The 16386-nt window shown below is 43.3% G+C and overlaps 1 protein-coding gene across 1 annotated transcript in view; it reads left to right on the top strand.

The window, feature by feature from the left end:
• The window catches only part of LAMA1 (laminin subunit alpha 1), a 182851-nt gene extending 175848 nt beyond the window's left edge, over nucleotides 1–7003 (top strand). Inside the window, exons 62-63 of the mRNA XM_039912223.1 lie at nucleotides 717–939; nucleotides 6516–7003. Coding sequence (XP_039768157.1) covers nucleotides 717–939; nucleotides 6516–6676 — 384 coding nt within the window. The 3' untranslated portion in view covers nucleotides 6677–7003. The remainder of the gene's footprint in view (nucleotides 1–716; nucleotides 940–6515) is intronic.
• The last annotated feature ends 9383 nt before the right edge of the window (nucleotides 7004–16386 follow it).

Genomic DNA, 16386 nt, shown 5'->3' on the forward strand with positions numbered 1-16386 from the left:
ATTTATCCATCATAATATTCTTATGTATACCTGAGTGTTTAGTACAGTGCCTGACACATATTAAGCCCTTAAATACCATTAAAAAATAAAACCAAAGAAAGTTTCCTGGAAAATGGCACGGGTCATTGCCCTGGGGCTTTTATACTACATTTTCATTCCTGGAGGACATTGTTATTTACATAATTTCTGTCAATTAAGGGACTAATTATTATACGTTATTTAAATGGGAAAAAGGGCTTGTCAGAATTTTTACATCAAAAGAAAAGTCATAACTTCCCAAACAGGATGACTACAGAGAAGCTTTTGGTATTGCATTCAGATTTCTCATCATTTTAAATGAAAAATAACATTTTTGATTGAATGATAATAACGATGGCATTTATTAACGCTTACTAAGTGCTAAGCTTAGAGGTAAACTCGAGGTGATGAGATTGGATATAGTTCTTGCCCGCATGGGCATATTTTGGAGGGATCTGGGAAAAGAGGGGGAGAAGGTGCCAAGAGGAAAGAAAACAAGAGAAGATAGAGCTTGAATCCTTTGGCAAGTCATGTTTCAATGTCTGAGTGGAGAGGTTTTTCCTTTGACCTAGGTATCAGCTCTACATTTTTGAAGACAAGACAGTTTTCTTTTGTCCCATCTTTTGCCGTTACCCAAAGGATGTGTTTCCTGAACCTATAATGGTTCACAGATTCCCTGCCCTCTTCTTTTTGTTTAGGTTTTGTTCCATGTCAACAATGGAGCTGGTAGAATAACAGCAGCCTTCGAACCAAAAGCCACAAGAAGTCTATGCGATGGGAAGTGGCATCAACTTCAAGCCAACAAGAGCAAACACCGAATCGTTCTTATTGTTGACGGGAACATCACTCGGGCCCAAAGCCCTCATGTCCATTCCACTTCTGCGGACACCAACAATCCCATCTATGTTGGTGGCTATCCAGGTGTGTATGGATTTCACCTATATTTGCATAATGAATGAATGACTCAATCCATGGTATTCACTGAGTGCTTACTTCATTCATTCATTGTCATATTTATTGAGCGCTTACTGTGTGCAGAGCATTCTACTAAGCACTTGGAAATTAATCTTCTGTCCAGTTTAGACAGTCAATTACAGGGCCATTCTGATTAGCAAATCTCTATAGCTGAATGTTTCTAATGTTGTCTGTTCTGGGTTTGAGAAGCAGAAATATCTGGTGTCCAGATTTTCTTGTTTTAGCCCCTTCCAACATTCAATCAATCAGTCATATGCCATTAATCCATTAATGCCTTACTCCCTATTCATGTCTCTAGAATTTCATTCATTTATTCATTCAATTGTATTCATTGAGTACTTACTATGTGCAGAGCACAGTACTAAGTGCTTGGAATGTATAATTCGTCAACAGATACAGACAATCCCTGCCCAACAATGGACTCACAGTCTAAAAGGGGGAGACAGACAGCAAAACAAAACAAGTAGACAGTCTTCTGCTCCTGCATCTGTTACAGACTCTCTTGTTTCTTCTTTCTATCATATTTGCTAAATGCTTATTATGTGCCAGGCATTGTACTAAGCGTTGGGGTACATACAAGCAAATCATATCAGACACAATCCCTCTCCCACAAAGGACTCAAAATCTTAATCCCCATTTGATAGATGGGACAACTAAGGCCCATAGAAGAAAAGTGACTTGCCTAAAGTCAAAAAGCAGAGAAGTAGCAGAATCGGGATTAGAATATCCTGGTCCTTCTGACTCCCAAGCCCGTGCTCTCTCCAGTCGGCCATGCTGCTTCTCACTGCCTCTTTATTCTCACAGGCATGCATGCATGCACCATGTAAAAAGCTCATACATATTTTGGGAGTATAGTTCAGGTTTCAAATTGGGAGATTTTGGCAGACCATCAGTCTTTCATTACATATCACAGACCATATCTGTGATTATGATATGCTTTTAAAGCAAGCACACAGTGTCTAAGAAGACTATAAATACCATTCTAATGAAGACAAGTCACTGGGTCATGACACGGGAGTGTTTCATTTAGTGAATTCAATGTCAGTTAATTTGTCTAAGACAAATCAACAAATTACCTTCATTAGAGTCACTGACTTTTCATTAGCGGGTTTATTGGATGCTATTGATTCTTTTGTAGGACTGCTGAATTCTAATCCTCCACACAAATGGTAATATCAATACCCTTCCTGACCTGATATGGGTTTGAAAGTCCAGAGATGTGCGGGTACCCAGGCCATTGGGTGAGGGCAGGGGGCTGAGGAACTGCTTTCCTGAGGAGAGATGGATCCCAGGTGAAATGCATTTGAAGGCACAGATGTCTATCAAACCAGCAAAAATGAAAAATGAAAAAAAGCCCAAAAAACAAACAGCAAGGCTACACTGCGGAAACTCAGTATGTTTTAAACAGCATCACCATGTAATACTTTGCTAACATTTTGGCATCTGAGAGGGGGGCTCCCCCAGAATTCCTGATTTACATTTTGGGGTCCCATCACTTGGTGGGCTCTGGTTTGCATGTGTGTGTGTGTGTATGTATGTGTGTACATCCATAAACCTTATACAATCTTTGGTTTGACTTACTGTGTCAAGCCAAAAACCTTGAGGCTTACTGATAGTGATCCAAGAATGGCTTTCTCTTTGTGCCAATTACCATTCTCAAATTCCAAACTCATTTTCTTGTTTATATCATTCAGCATGTTTTTCTTGTTTATATCATTCACCACACGTGGGTGTAATTAGGAAGGTATAATAGCATGGTCTAGTGGATAGAGCATGGGCCTGGCAGTCAGAAGGACTGGAGTTCTAATCCCAGATCCACCACTTGTCTTCTGTGTGACTTTGGGCAAGTCACTTCACTTCTCTGTGCCTCAGTTACCTCATCCATAAAATGGAGATTAAGACTGTAAGCCCCATGGAGGACTGAGACCCTGTTCAACCTGATTTGCTTTCATCCTCCCAGCGCTTAGTAATGTGCCTGGCATATAGTAAGCACTTAAGTACCACAGTTAACAGTTTTATATATATAGCTGTCCATCAAAGATGACACAGTCCATGACATACATCTGTGTGTGAGTGTGGAAGAACAGTTTTTCCCCCACAGCACACACATTTCCTTTCTTTATTCCTCACCAGAGTGAGCCTTTCATTCATTCATTCAATAGTATTTATTGAGCGCTTACTATGTGCAGAGCACTGTACTAAGCGCTTGGGATGAACAAGTTGGCAACAGATAGAGACAGTCCCTGCCGTTCGACGGGCTTACAGTCTAATCGGGGAAGACGGACAGACAAGAACAATGGCAATAAACAGAGTCAAGGGGAAGAACATCTCGTAAAAACAATGGCAACTAAATAGAATCAAGGCGATGTACAATTCATTAACAAAATAAATAGGGTAACGAAAATATATACAGTTGAGCGGACGAGTACAGTGCTGTGGGGAAGGGAAGGGAGAGGTGGAGGAGCAGAGGGAAAAGGGGAAAAAGAGGGTTTAGCTGCAGAGAGGTAAAGCGGGGGTGGCAGAGGGAGTAGAGGGAGAAGAGGAGCTCAGTCTGGGAAGGCCTCTTGGAGGAGGTGAGTTTTAAGTAGGGTTTTGAAGAGGGAAAGAGAATCAGTTTGGCAGAGGTGAGGAGGGAGGGCGTTACAGGACCGGGGGAGGACGTGAACCAGGGGTCGACGGCGGGATAGGCGAGACCGAGGGACGGTGAGGAGGTGGGCGGCGGAGGAGTGGAGTGTGCGGGGTGGGTGGTAGAAGGAGAGATGGGAGGAGAGATAGGAAGGGGCAAGGTGATATAGAGCCTTGAAGCCTAGAGTGAGGAGTTTTTGTTTGGAGCGGAGGTTGATAGGCAACCACTGGAGTTGTTTAAGAAGGGGAGTGACATGCCCAGATCGTTTCTGCAGGAAGATGAGCCGGGCAGCGGAGTGAAGAATAGACTGCAGCGGGGCGAGAGAGGAGGAAGGGAGGTCAGAGAGAAGGCTGACACAGTAGTCTAGCCGGGATATATCGAGCCTTGATAGATCAGTTCCTCCCCAAGTATTCACATTCTTGGTGGGTTTCGGCAGTAGCAGGAGTGGATTGCCCTGAACCATCCATGGTCTTTCCCGGTAATAATAATTATGGTACTTGTTAAGGCTTGCTATGAGCCAAGCAGTGTTCTAACCACCGGGATAGATACAAGGTAATCAGGTTGGGCACAGTTCTTGTCTCACATGGGGATCACAGTCTTCATCCCCATTTTACAGATGAGGTAACTTGAGGCCCAGAGAAGTGAAGTGACTTGCCCAAGGTCACAAAGCAGATATGTTGCGGAGCCAGGATTAGAACCCAGGTCCTTCTGACTCCCAGGCCCATTCTTTATCCACTAAGCCACACAAATGTCTATAAGAAGTGGTATTTATGATCACCTACATAAATGTGCAGTACATGGGTTAGAGCCTCAGTCAACCAGTGACACTTACTGAGCACTTGCTCTGTGTAGAACACTTTATGTAATACAACTCTTGAGAGAGTACAACAGAGTAGGGAGATGCTGTTCTTGCAGTCATGATGCTTACAAGCTGGCAGAGAAGACAAGTATTCCATAAACTTTATACAATCTTTGGTTTGACTTACTGTGTCAAGCCAAAAACCTTGAGGCTTACTGATAGTGATCCAAGAATGGCTTTCTCTTTGTGCCAATTACCATTCTCAAATTCCAAACTCATTTTCTTGTTTATATCATTCAGCATGTTTTTCATTCAGTGCTTAGAACAGTGCTTGGCACATAGCGCTTAAGAATGCCATCATCATTATTAATTGAATGTAAGGATGTGTACCTAAAGACTGCGGCGGTGAGAAGTGGGTGAGTACCTTGGATCTTAGGGGATGGGGCTCAAAGAAATGGGTGATGCCAAAGGGAGGGAAAATAGAGTGGAAAGGTGACAGATCAGTCAGGGAAGGCTTCCTGGAGGAGATGTGATTCTGGCCAGAGGTCAGTGCAATAGAAAGCAAGATAGATGCATTTCCTGCTCTCTAGATAATGGAAACTAGACATCCTGGAAGCAAACTGGTGACGATGGAGGGAAGTAAAAAAACCCAAGGGCACCTTGCCGTTCATAAGAAATGGCTTTCACTAGAATGACATGACATGAATGATAAGTAGTTAAATCCCGTAGGACAAATAGGATTCCATTTCCTCTGAAATGTACCTGATTGGCATTTAGAGGGGATTTGGTTCCCCTTCAGCCTCCATTCTGTGAGCGACAGATACTGCTTACCCAGTGGGTCCACAGAAGTTCCCCGTGGTCTCTTTGGACACCATTTCATGGTTTGAGGGGCTTCCAGAGAGGAAATTCTCTCAAGCGTGGGGCATGGTGGATAAGCGAGGAAGCCAACATGAAGTCTGCATATAGCAGGCCCCAAGCGTTCCCTTCGCTGTTAAGGCAGAGGCAGCTTCTGTCACCGGGTTGTCCTGAGGTAGGGAAGACTTGCCTCCTCCATCTGTTCTCCATGATGCCATAAGCAATACTTTGTAAAAAGCATTTCTCTGCTGGAACCTCTAATTTCTGCAGCCTAAACTGGATCATTCATTCACTTGGTCATTCGATCATATTTATTGAGTGCTTAGTGTGTGCAGAGCACTGTTCTAAGCACTTGGGAGAATACAGTAGAACAGTAAACATATTTCCTGCCCATAGTGAGCTTACAGTCTAGAGACTGGAGCAGTGTGGCGTAGTGGATAGAGCACGGACCTGGGAGTCAGAAGGACCTGGGCCCTAATTCCGGCTCCACCATACGTCTGCTGTGTGATCCCCGATTAGACTGTAAGCCCATCAAAGGGCAGGGACTGTCTCTATCTGTTGCTGATGTGTACATTCCAAGCACTTAGTACAGTGCTCTGCACATAGTAAGCGCTCAATAAATACAATTGAATGAATGAATGAATCTTGAACAACTCACTTCACTTCTGGATCTCAGTTGCCTCATCTGTTAAATGGGGATGAAGATTGTGATCTCCTTGTGGAACTTGGGCCCCTGCTTCTCCTCCCCTCCTCATCACCTCTGTCTCCCCCTTCTAGACTGTGAGCCCGTTGTTTAGTAGGAATTGTCTCTTTCTGTTGCCGAATTGTACTTTCCAAGTGCTTAGTACAGTACTCTGCACACATGATAAAATACGATTGAATGAATGAATGCCCAACCTGATTAACTGGTATCTATCCCAACGTTTAGAACGCTTCTTGGCACATAGTAAGTACTTGTTAATTATTATTAATTATTAGGGCAGGAACACAGTCTCCAGAAAAGGGGGCTGGAGGCTTTCCAATTTCGGGTGGTGCCCTAAGTTTAACGAACCCTCACCAGTTTTGCCTTATTGTCTGTCTTAGTGTCACTCATGTTGGCCGGTGAATGAGTGATTCTGGTTTTTCCAAACCCTCTGTTTTTCAGGCACTAAGATAGTAAATGAAGGATCTATTTGTATCTGGGATTTGCCTTTGTTGGGTTACTGAAATTCTAACTGGGATTGTGCTCTCTTCCATCCACAGCGGAGGTGAGACAGAACTGCCTGACCAGCCAGCTGCCCTTCCGGGGCTGCTTGAGGAGACTCATGCTGTCTAAGGGTCAGCAGGTGGAAGACTTCGACCTGAGCAGAGCCTTTGACCTGCGTGGGGTCTTCCCTCATTCTTGCCCCGGTGCCGAGCTCTGAACCTCAGAAACGCTACATGGGTGTGAGAGGGCGTGCCGGGATCTTCACTGAAGAGGAAATTCAACTTAGAATCCAAGTCTCCCCTGTTAAAATACAACTCTAGATGGCTATGTCTCAAGTTATATGCTAGGATTCCTTCTAACTGAAATTATGTTTGCCACAAATACCTCTACTCAACTGTCTCCCAGCTGCCCAGCAGAAACTGGGGTTCTTTAAACAGTTATATTCATCAGGGTTTACAATCAAGGTTGCATTATGTTGTGTATTGGTCCTTTTATTAAAAAAGAAAAGCATCATTTGAAAAGAATAAAAGTATGATGAAATGTGGCCTCTTGCATTTGTGTATTTGGTTTTTAAACTCCAAGATGATGGCAAAGAGAAAGATCATAGTTTATGATATACCAGAGGTGTCAGAATCTGCTTCCAATGGACATACTACATATTTCCTGAAGCGAAATAAAAATCAATCGATCAATGGCATTTATTAAGCACTTACTGTGTTCAAAGAACTGAATTAAGCACTTGATAGACACAGTCCCTACCCTCAGTGAATTTACAATTATGTGGATCACTACAAGGAAAGACAATGGAGCATCCAGTGTTTTAGTAATAACTGGTATTGGTTAAGTGCTTACTAGCTGCTAAGCACTGTGCAAACCACTGGGGTAGATATAACTTAATCAGGTTGGACACAGTCCCTAACCCGCATAAGGCTCACAGTTTAAGGAAAGAGAACAGGTTTTTAATTGCCACTTTTCAGATGAAGAAACTGAGACCCAGAGAAGTTGTGACTTACCCAAAGTCACACAGCAGGTAAGTGGTGGAGCCAGGATTAAAACCCAGATCCTGTGACACCCAGATCCTAGTTCTTTCCGTTAGGCCGTGCTGCCTCTCACCTTTAGACAGCTTTTTTTTATAAAGCCTTATTCTTCTGAGATTTAAATTAACTTTCTTCCCTCCTAGTAAGGAAGGAGTGACTTCCATGATGACACAAATTGTTTTTTCTTAATGTCATCTTTTATCTCCAAATGGGGCAGTCTCCCTATTCATCTGGGTTTCTTCTAAAGAACAGGAGCAGTTTGAAAACAGCTAAAATTCAGAAGCCACCTAAATGAGTTCTTTGAGACTGAAGTCATGTTAACATTTCCAAAGCTTCATTTTATTCTAACGTTTAGAGTTAACTACAGCATTTTTAATTCCCAGTGTTTTGCTGATGTAGCTGATATAGCTACATCATGTTACTGATACCTTACAGAATTTGTGGAAGATTTTCTTTTCTACCAGGTTCTTTTCTCTGCAATGAACTGCTTCACATGGTAGTGATAGAAATTCCATTTCAAGTTCCATTTTCTAGGTTCACAACAAAGGGAATTATAGCACAGGATACCGACACTACTAGGTTTCACCTGTCTCTGCTCCCGAAGCAGTGTGACCTAGTGCAAAGGACCTGAGTTCAAATTCCACCTCTGCCACCTGTCTGCCATGTGACCTTGGGCAAGTCATATATCTTCTCTATGCCTCATTTACCTCATCTGTGAAGTGGGGATTAAGACTTTGAGCCATGGGGGACAGGTATTGTGTCCAACCTGATTATGACGATGATGGTATTTGTTATGCGCTTACTATTTGTCAAGCACTGTTCTAGCGCTGGAGAAGATCCAAGGTAATCAGATCATCCCACTTGGGGCTCACAGTCTTAACCCCCATTTTACAGATTAGGAAACTGAGGCACAGAGAAGTGAAATGATTTGCCCAAAGTCAAACAGCTGACAAGTGGCTGAGAAGGGATTAGCCTCTGATTAGTCACAATCTCTGACTCCCAAGCCTGTACTCTTTCCACTAACCACACTGCTTCGCATGATTATCTTGTATCTACCCCAGTGCTTAATACAGTTCCTGTAACATAGTAAGCACTTAACAAATATCATTAAAAATCCCAAAGATTAAGGTTATCTAAACCACTGATAATAAAAATGATGTTATTTATTGAGTGCTTACAACATGCCAAGCACTGAAGTAACTACAAAGAAACCGAATTGGGTCCAATCCCTTTACTACTTGGGATTTACAGTCTAAGAGGGAAGTAGGATAAATATTTTATTCCATTTTCCAGATGAGGAAACTTAGGTACAAAAGAGCAAAGTGACTTGCTAAGGCAGTCAATCGTATTTGCTGAGGGCTTACTTTGTGCAGAGCACTATGCTGAACACTGGGGAGAGTACAATATAACAATGCAACAGACAACTTTCCTACTCATGCCAAGCTTACAGTCTAGAGGATAATCATAATGGTGGTATTAGATAAGAGCTTACTGTGTACCAGGAACTGTACTAAACACTGGTATCGATACAAGCAAATCGGGTTGGACACAGTCTCTGTCCCACATGGGGTTCACAGTCTTAATCCCCATTTGACAGATGAGGAGCCTGAGGCATAAAGAAGTGAAGTGACTAGCCCAGGGTCACACAGCTTACAAGTGGTAGAGTCAGGATTGAAACCCAGGTCTTTCTAACTGCCAGGCCCGGGCTCTAGCCACTAGGTCACAGTGCTTCATGCCACTAAGTTCACGCAGCAGGCAAATGGTGGAACAATAACCTGGTTGCTCAACTCTCAGCCTTGCGCTCCTTCCACTAGGTTACACTAAAAAATTCTACATTTGTCCCAGTTGTGTCAATCCTTTTCCCCTTCATAGTGGAGCAGATCAGTGTACTGGACCAGGGGGACACGAAGGAAATCTCCAGAAGGATATAAACTGGATATAGGCCACAGGATGCAGTAAGCCAGGTAAAGTGTTCGTTTTTTTTTTTTTAATGAATTCTTCTGCTGATCTGATCCAGAAAAGGGCCTTCTGGAGGAAAATGGTCCCCCAGCTCCTAATTTATACAGTACTCTGATGTTCCTGTGGCCTCGGCTCCCACTAAACAAAATATTTTCTACACTGCCCTCTCGGAGTGTTCGGAACATGTGACAAGAGGCTTGTAAGTTGATGTTAAAGTACACCTGTGGTCCCCACTTAACCCTCTTGGCCTCCATAGCCAATCAGTGATATTTATTGAATTCTTACTGTGAACAGAATGCCATATTAAGCACTTTGGAGAGTACAGCTGAGTTGGTAGACATGTTTTCTGCCCAAAATGAGCTTGTAGTCTGGGGCTGGAGGGGGAGACAGACATTAATATAAATCCATAATTTACACATATGAAAATAAGTGCTGTGAGGCTGAGGGTGAAGTGAATACCAAATGCCCAAAGGACATTCGTACAAGAGCATAGATAACACCAAAGGGAGCGAGAGGTGGGGAGAAGATGGGTTAATCAGGGAAGGCCTGTTGGAGGACATGTGTATCCCTCATGGGCTTAGCCCAGGATTGAGGAGTAGCCTGGACAGGAGAGATGGGAAGGAATTGTGTTATTCGGAAAGCCCACCTCCCCATTCCATGCCTTCTGGCCAACATGGAAGAGTAGAGATCAAAAGGGTGGGCAAACTCCACATAGTTTTTTTTTCCTTTCTCACTTTCTACAACTGGCATCTCCATGGTAAATCTACTAGAGCCAATGGAAACACTGCCTCCCTCAGCAGAAGGATATAAACTGGATATAGGCCACAGGCTGGCAGTAAACCAGGTAAGCCATTTCTCTTTTATTTTTAATGTGTTCTTCTGCTGGTCTGATGCAGAAAAAGGACCTTCTGGAGAAAAAAAAAATAGTCCCTTAGCTCCTAAGTTATAAACTGCCCTGATGTTCCTGATGGTTTTAGCTCTCAACAAAGTAGTTGTGTGAAGGACCATTATATTTTGCTGTTTTAAATTTCTTGTTTCTGATTTTCCTTGGGTTTTTGCAACAAAGTGGCAAAGGTCCTGACCCTGATTGAGCCTCTGAGTGCAGTTGTATTCCAGGGGCTTAGGAAATGGGCAAGTGCACAGCGGTGCCCCTGGCTGATGAGATCTCAAATACATTCGGTTCCATGACCACAGAATTCACCTGCTCTCCTTGTCGGTCATCTCATAATATGGGTCACTAGCAACAGGGGGTTGGGTGGGGAAGTGGGGATGGTTCAGGGCAAACCATCACCACTATGGTAAAAGTGACTAAGCAATGTTTATTTAAATAGCCAGGGGGCAGACAAGGTGCACAACTGTATTTTCATGGACATAAGTGTGGTCAGAGACATCTTTTCTTTGAACCAAAGGACAAGTCTACACTTGTGACCCAATGCAAAATTTTTCCAACTCCCGAGGCTGAGGGCATCAACATCCAAGTTTCGCAAATTGCTGGTAGCTGCTGCTAAGCATGCCTGGACGTATAATCAGAAGGAGCATGTAGATGAGCAGTTTGGCCCAGTGACAAGAGTATGGACTTGGGAGCCTTAACCACTTGTCTGCTGTGTGACCTTGGGCAAGCCACTTAACTTCTCTGTGCCTCAGTTAGCTCATCTGTAAAATGAGGATTAAGACTGTGAGCCCTACATGGGTCAATCTGATTACCTTGTATCTACCCCAGTGCTTAGATAAGTGCTTGGCACCTGGTAAACACTTAACAAATACCATTATTATTATTATTATGAGTAAAGGCAAAGTTGCATTGAGCAGGTCAGTGCCAAGGAATGGCAGTAAGCCCTAGGAAGACTAAGATCATTAGTCAGCAGGCACCTGGAAATCCTTTCACCAAACACCAGATCTCCTTGGACAATCTAGGATTGTATATTGTCACTGAATGCTACATAGCTAACAGTCTGTTTCAAAGGAGTAGAAACAATTCCATCTTTTCAACTGACAGATGGCCAAAGACATATGCAGCAATCAAATCTTTTAATGGCTTGGTGACTTGGGCTTAGCCCACAAAGTACAGTGGTTCTAATTCATTCAATCATATTTAGTGAGTGCTTACTGGTTCTCCATGGCCTAATGGAAAGAGCACAAGCCTGGAAGTCAGAGAACCTGGGTTCTAATCCTGTTTCTGCCACCTGCTTACAGTCTGACTTTGGGCAAGTTATACCTTGTTCATTAATTCAGTAGTATTTGAGCACTTACTATGTGCAGAGTACTAAGCACTTGATATGTACAATTGGGCAACAGAGACAATCCCTGCCCAATAATGGGATCACTTGTCTATTTCCTCATCCATAAAATGGTGAGTCAATACCTGTTCTCCCTCCCCCTCAGACTGTGAGCCCCATGTGAGAGAGAGGCCATGACTTACCTGATTTTCTTGTATCTAGTACAGTGCTTGGCACAAAGTAATTTCTTAACGAATACCACAGTTACCATCCCCTCCAAGCTAATCTCCACCTTCAGTGGAAATTCTGAGTTTCCAGGGACAAGTTTCAGGAATAATAATTATGGCATTTGTTAAGCACTTACTATGTGCAGAGCACTGTTCTGACAATCTGATTATACCACATGGGACTCACATTTTTTTAATCCCTATTTTACAGATGAGGTAAGTGAGGCACAGAGAAGTTAAGTGACTTACCCAAGGTCACACAGCAGACCAGTGACAGACTCAGCATTAGAACCCACGACCTCTGAGTCCCAAGCCCACACTCTTTCCACTAAACCATGCTGCTTCTCAATTGCAGGATGCTCATTCACAGGCAGAGAATGTTTATTGTTACAGTGAACTCTCCCAAGCTCTTAGTAGAGTGCTCTGCAAAGAGTAAGCACTTAAAAATACAAACAAATGAATAAATCAAAGTTATGCTCACAAAACATTGCTGGCCAGTCATTTGAGCTAGATGGATGTCAGCAAGGATTCCAAAGAACTGGTGTAGATTGAGCTGAAATGGTGCCTGGGAAAAGAGGGATTACAGAAAAGATTTTCAGAAAGTAAGACTCAAAAGATGCAATTCTGCAATAGCTTGACTTACCAGCGTAGTTTGGAGTTAGCAGACTGACCACCCTCATCTGGGGTTATGAGGGGCAGAGGGGCTCTCCAGATGAAGCTGTGGAAAGATAGGACACACAATAAATACCTTTGATTGGTAGGTAATTTGAAAGGAGCTCCAGGTGTTGCAAATAGATGCAGCTGCTAGTCTTAAGATGATCAATCACTCAGTCATATTCACTGAGTGTTTACTGGGACCAGAACAAAGTATTAAGTGCTTGGGAGAGTACAATATAAGAGAATGGGGAGACATGTCCTGCTGTCCACAAGGAGTTTAACAGTCTAGAAGGGGAGACAGACATTCATATAAGTAAATTAAGGATATATACTTAAGTGCAGTGGGGTCTGAGGGAAAGGTAAATAAAGGGTGTAAAACCATGGGCAAGGGAGATACCGAAGGGGGTGGGAGAAAAGGAAGTGATGCTGCCAGCTGCAATTTGGAGAGAAGGAAGTGGACTGTGGATGTGATCCAGGACTGTGGGTTAGTGGTATCGGTTAAGGTAGAGGGGAGCTGGTGAGTTGATCTTTCTGTGCATAAAGTGTAAATTAGCACATTGGTGTGCAAATGTCTTTTTGGCCTCACCAACCATATCAAATCAGATTTTACCATCAAGAGCATCACCCTTGAATGCGAAGACAGAGCTCTGTTTATAGACACATAGAAGAAATGTAATCTCTTCATTTGAATGTACTAAGTACGATTGGCACCAGTTCTATATTGGGAAAATAAGTTGATAGAGTGTGTGGGTGTTTTTATTCACCAGAATTGGAAGATGCTGTAAAACACAAACTCTGCAGACTGTAGCAACTTTTGGAAACTGACATTTGCAGTCCTCAGTTAGCCAGCCACAGAAATGCACAAAAGAATATGTTACTTTTGCATAAAGTATTTATTTTGCTTCTTTGGTTTTGTTGGTTTTATTTTGCTATGGTATTTGTTAGTGCTGACTATATGCCAATCATTGGACTGAGCATTGGGGTAGATGAACGATAAGGAGGCTGGACACAGTCCCACATGGGGTACACAATCCAAATAACGGGGAGAAGGATTTGATCCCCATTTTGCAGATGAAGAAACTGTGGCCTAGAGAAGTGAAGTGACTTGTCCATGGTTACAAAGGAGGGAAGTGGTAGAACTGGGATTAGAACCCAGGTCCTCTGATTCCCAAGCCCCTGTTCTTTCCACTAAGAGAGGCTGCTGCTTTTCTGTGGCTTTTCTGTTCATGTCCCCACAGCAGTGAGTCTCGGCAGAGGACCTGCTGTCCTTTCTCCACTCCAAATGGGAGAGACAGCGATCTACCCTGTAACAAGCCATGAGCTCCTGACCAGCTTTGGCCACTCAGGCCATTCTGTAGCTGCACAAAAACCCCCTCCTTTTAGTTCCAACCAAAAAGAACTCAAGGTTCTGAACTTTGGTTTACTAAAACTAGAACAGAGGTAGCGGAGGGCAAGGTGAGCAAGGGACCGGTTTATGGCCAACCACCAGTTCTCCTTAAACACCCCTGGACACTCTATAGTGCTCTTTATGGGTAGGGATTGTCTCTCTTATTGCTGTATTGTATTTTTCCAAGTGCTTAGTACAGTGCTCTTCAAACAGTAAGTGCTCAATAAATACAATTGAATTGCCTTTGGCCTCTGTGACAGTAGACCACCTCGCCCTGCCGGACTGCTCAATCGCCACTCTGCAGTTTGAGGAAGCATGGGAGATGCTACAGGGAAACTGCAGAAGGAGCTGGTGTGATTTCATTAATAGCAACACCTGGAGACTTTTGCATCAGTGCCCATCTCCCAAGTTGGGAGCGCAGTGGCACCTAAACACTGCCCCTCTCCACCCCTCCATAGAAACACCCCCACAGGCATGGGATATTGGAGCATGTTTAGTAATAATCGTATCTGATTAGCACTTATTTTGTGTCAAGCACTGTTCTAAGCAGTGGGGTAGATACAAGCTACTTATGTACATACCTGTAACTTTATATATCTCCTTGCTCCTCCCCACTCCCAGCTCCAAAGCAGATGTACATATTCATAATTTTATTTATTTGTATTGATGTCTCTCTCCCCACCTCTCAACTGTGAGTTTGTGTGGGCAGGGAATGTTACTGTTTGTTGTTGTATTGTACTTTCTCAAGCACTTAGTTCAGTGCTCTGCACACAGTAAGCACTCAGTAAATACGATTGAATGAATGAATGGAGCTAATCAGGTTGGATACAGTCCCTGATCCACGTGGGGCTCACAGTCTTAATCCTCATTTTACAGATGAGGTAACTGAGGCACAAAGAATTTAAGTGTCTTGGCCAAGGTCACACAGCAGACAAGTGGCAGAGCAGGGATTAGAACCCACATTCTTCTGACTGCCAGTCCTGTGCTCTATCCACTAAGCCTTGTCACTTCAATGCCTCGATACCCCCTCTCCCAGATGGGCAGCATAGTGTCCTTTAAATGCTGCTCCTCCCATAGAACCACCCACACAGACACAGGATGTTGGAGCAGGTGTAAAGGATGCATCTCTCCCTGAGAGCAGGCAAGGCAGAAACCTGGTGTCATCTTTGCAGATACTGGGTAAAGGACTACTTTTATAAATGGGCCTTGGGTTGGAACGTTCGCTTACATGGTGATCTTTATCTTTCAATCTGATTCAGAGTCAAGGAGGCTGTCAATGGCCACTGCCTAGTCAAGAGTAAGAATAATAACAGTAACGCTGTCATTTTTACATTGCATCTTTATTTTTCCAAAGATGCAGCGTGGTCTAGTGGAAAGGGTCCAGGACCAGGAGTCAGAAGACCTGGGTTCTAATTTTGTCTCTGCCACTTGCCTCTTTATGATCTTGGGCAAGTTGCCTGACCTCTCTGCACCTCAGTTTACTCATTTGTAAAATAAGATTTAAATATCTACATTACGTTCAACTTAGACTGTGAACCCCATGTGGGGCAGAGATTGTGCCTGAACTGATTGTATTGTAACTAACCCAGAACACAGTGGATGGCACAGGATTAATGCTTAATGAATACCATTATTATTATTAAAGCAGCTTCCCTTCAGTCTTCTCATCTTATCCTCACAACCTCCTTATGAGTAGAAAGAGGCAGGAATTGTTGGCTCCATTTTACAGATAAGGAAACATGTCCCTGAGAGGTGAAGTGACTTCACTAAGGTCACACAGCAGCTCTTGGGGCAGAGCAGGGACTAAATCAATCTCCTATAATAATAATAATAATAATTGGTATTTGTTAAGCACTTACTATGTGCCAAGCACTGTTCTAAGCACTGGGGTAGATACAAAGTAAACAGGTTGTCCCACATGGAGCTCACAGTCTTAATCCTCAGTTTACAGATGAGGGAACTGAGGCACAGAGAAGTTAAGTGACTTGTCCAAGATCACACAGCAGACAAGTGGCGGAGTCAGAATTAGAACCCATGACCTTCTGAGTCCCAGGGCCATGCTCTAGCCACTGCGCAACGCTGCTTCTCACTGTACTGCACTAAGTGCTTGGAAAGTACAATACAGCAAATAAAGGGAGACAATCCCTGCCCGCAGCAGGCTCACAATATGAAGCCCACCCTGATTGTGATTTCTCAAATGCAGTGGCAGACTTGGGACCTTTGTTATCCACCTTCTAACCTCCTCCTAATCAATTTCATGTCTTACTTTGTAATGCTTGATTTGAAAAGGGACATAGTACACCCAGTAAAAGGCTAAGAGGATTTTATTATTCTGATGTTGAGTACAGCCTGGCAGTCTTCGTTGCTTGGACCTCAGCAACTCTCCATATACCAGATAAGATTTGAAAAAACAAGTCAGAAACTCCACTCAGCTCTAAACTTTT

Source organism: Ornithorhynchus anatinus, chromosome 5 (genome assembly GCF_004115215.2).
Source record: "Ornithorhynchus anatinus isolate Pmale09 chromosome 5, mOrnAna1.pri.v4, whole genome shotgun sequence".
Classification (NCBI taxonomy): Eukaryota; Metazoa; Chordata; class Mammalia; order Monotremata; family Ornithorhynchidae; genus Ornithorhynchus; species Ornithorhynchus anatinus.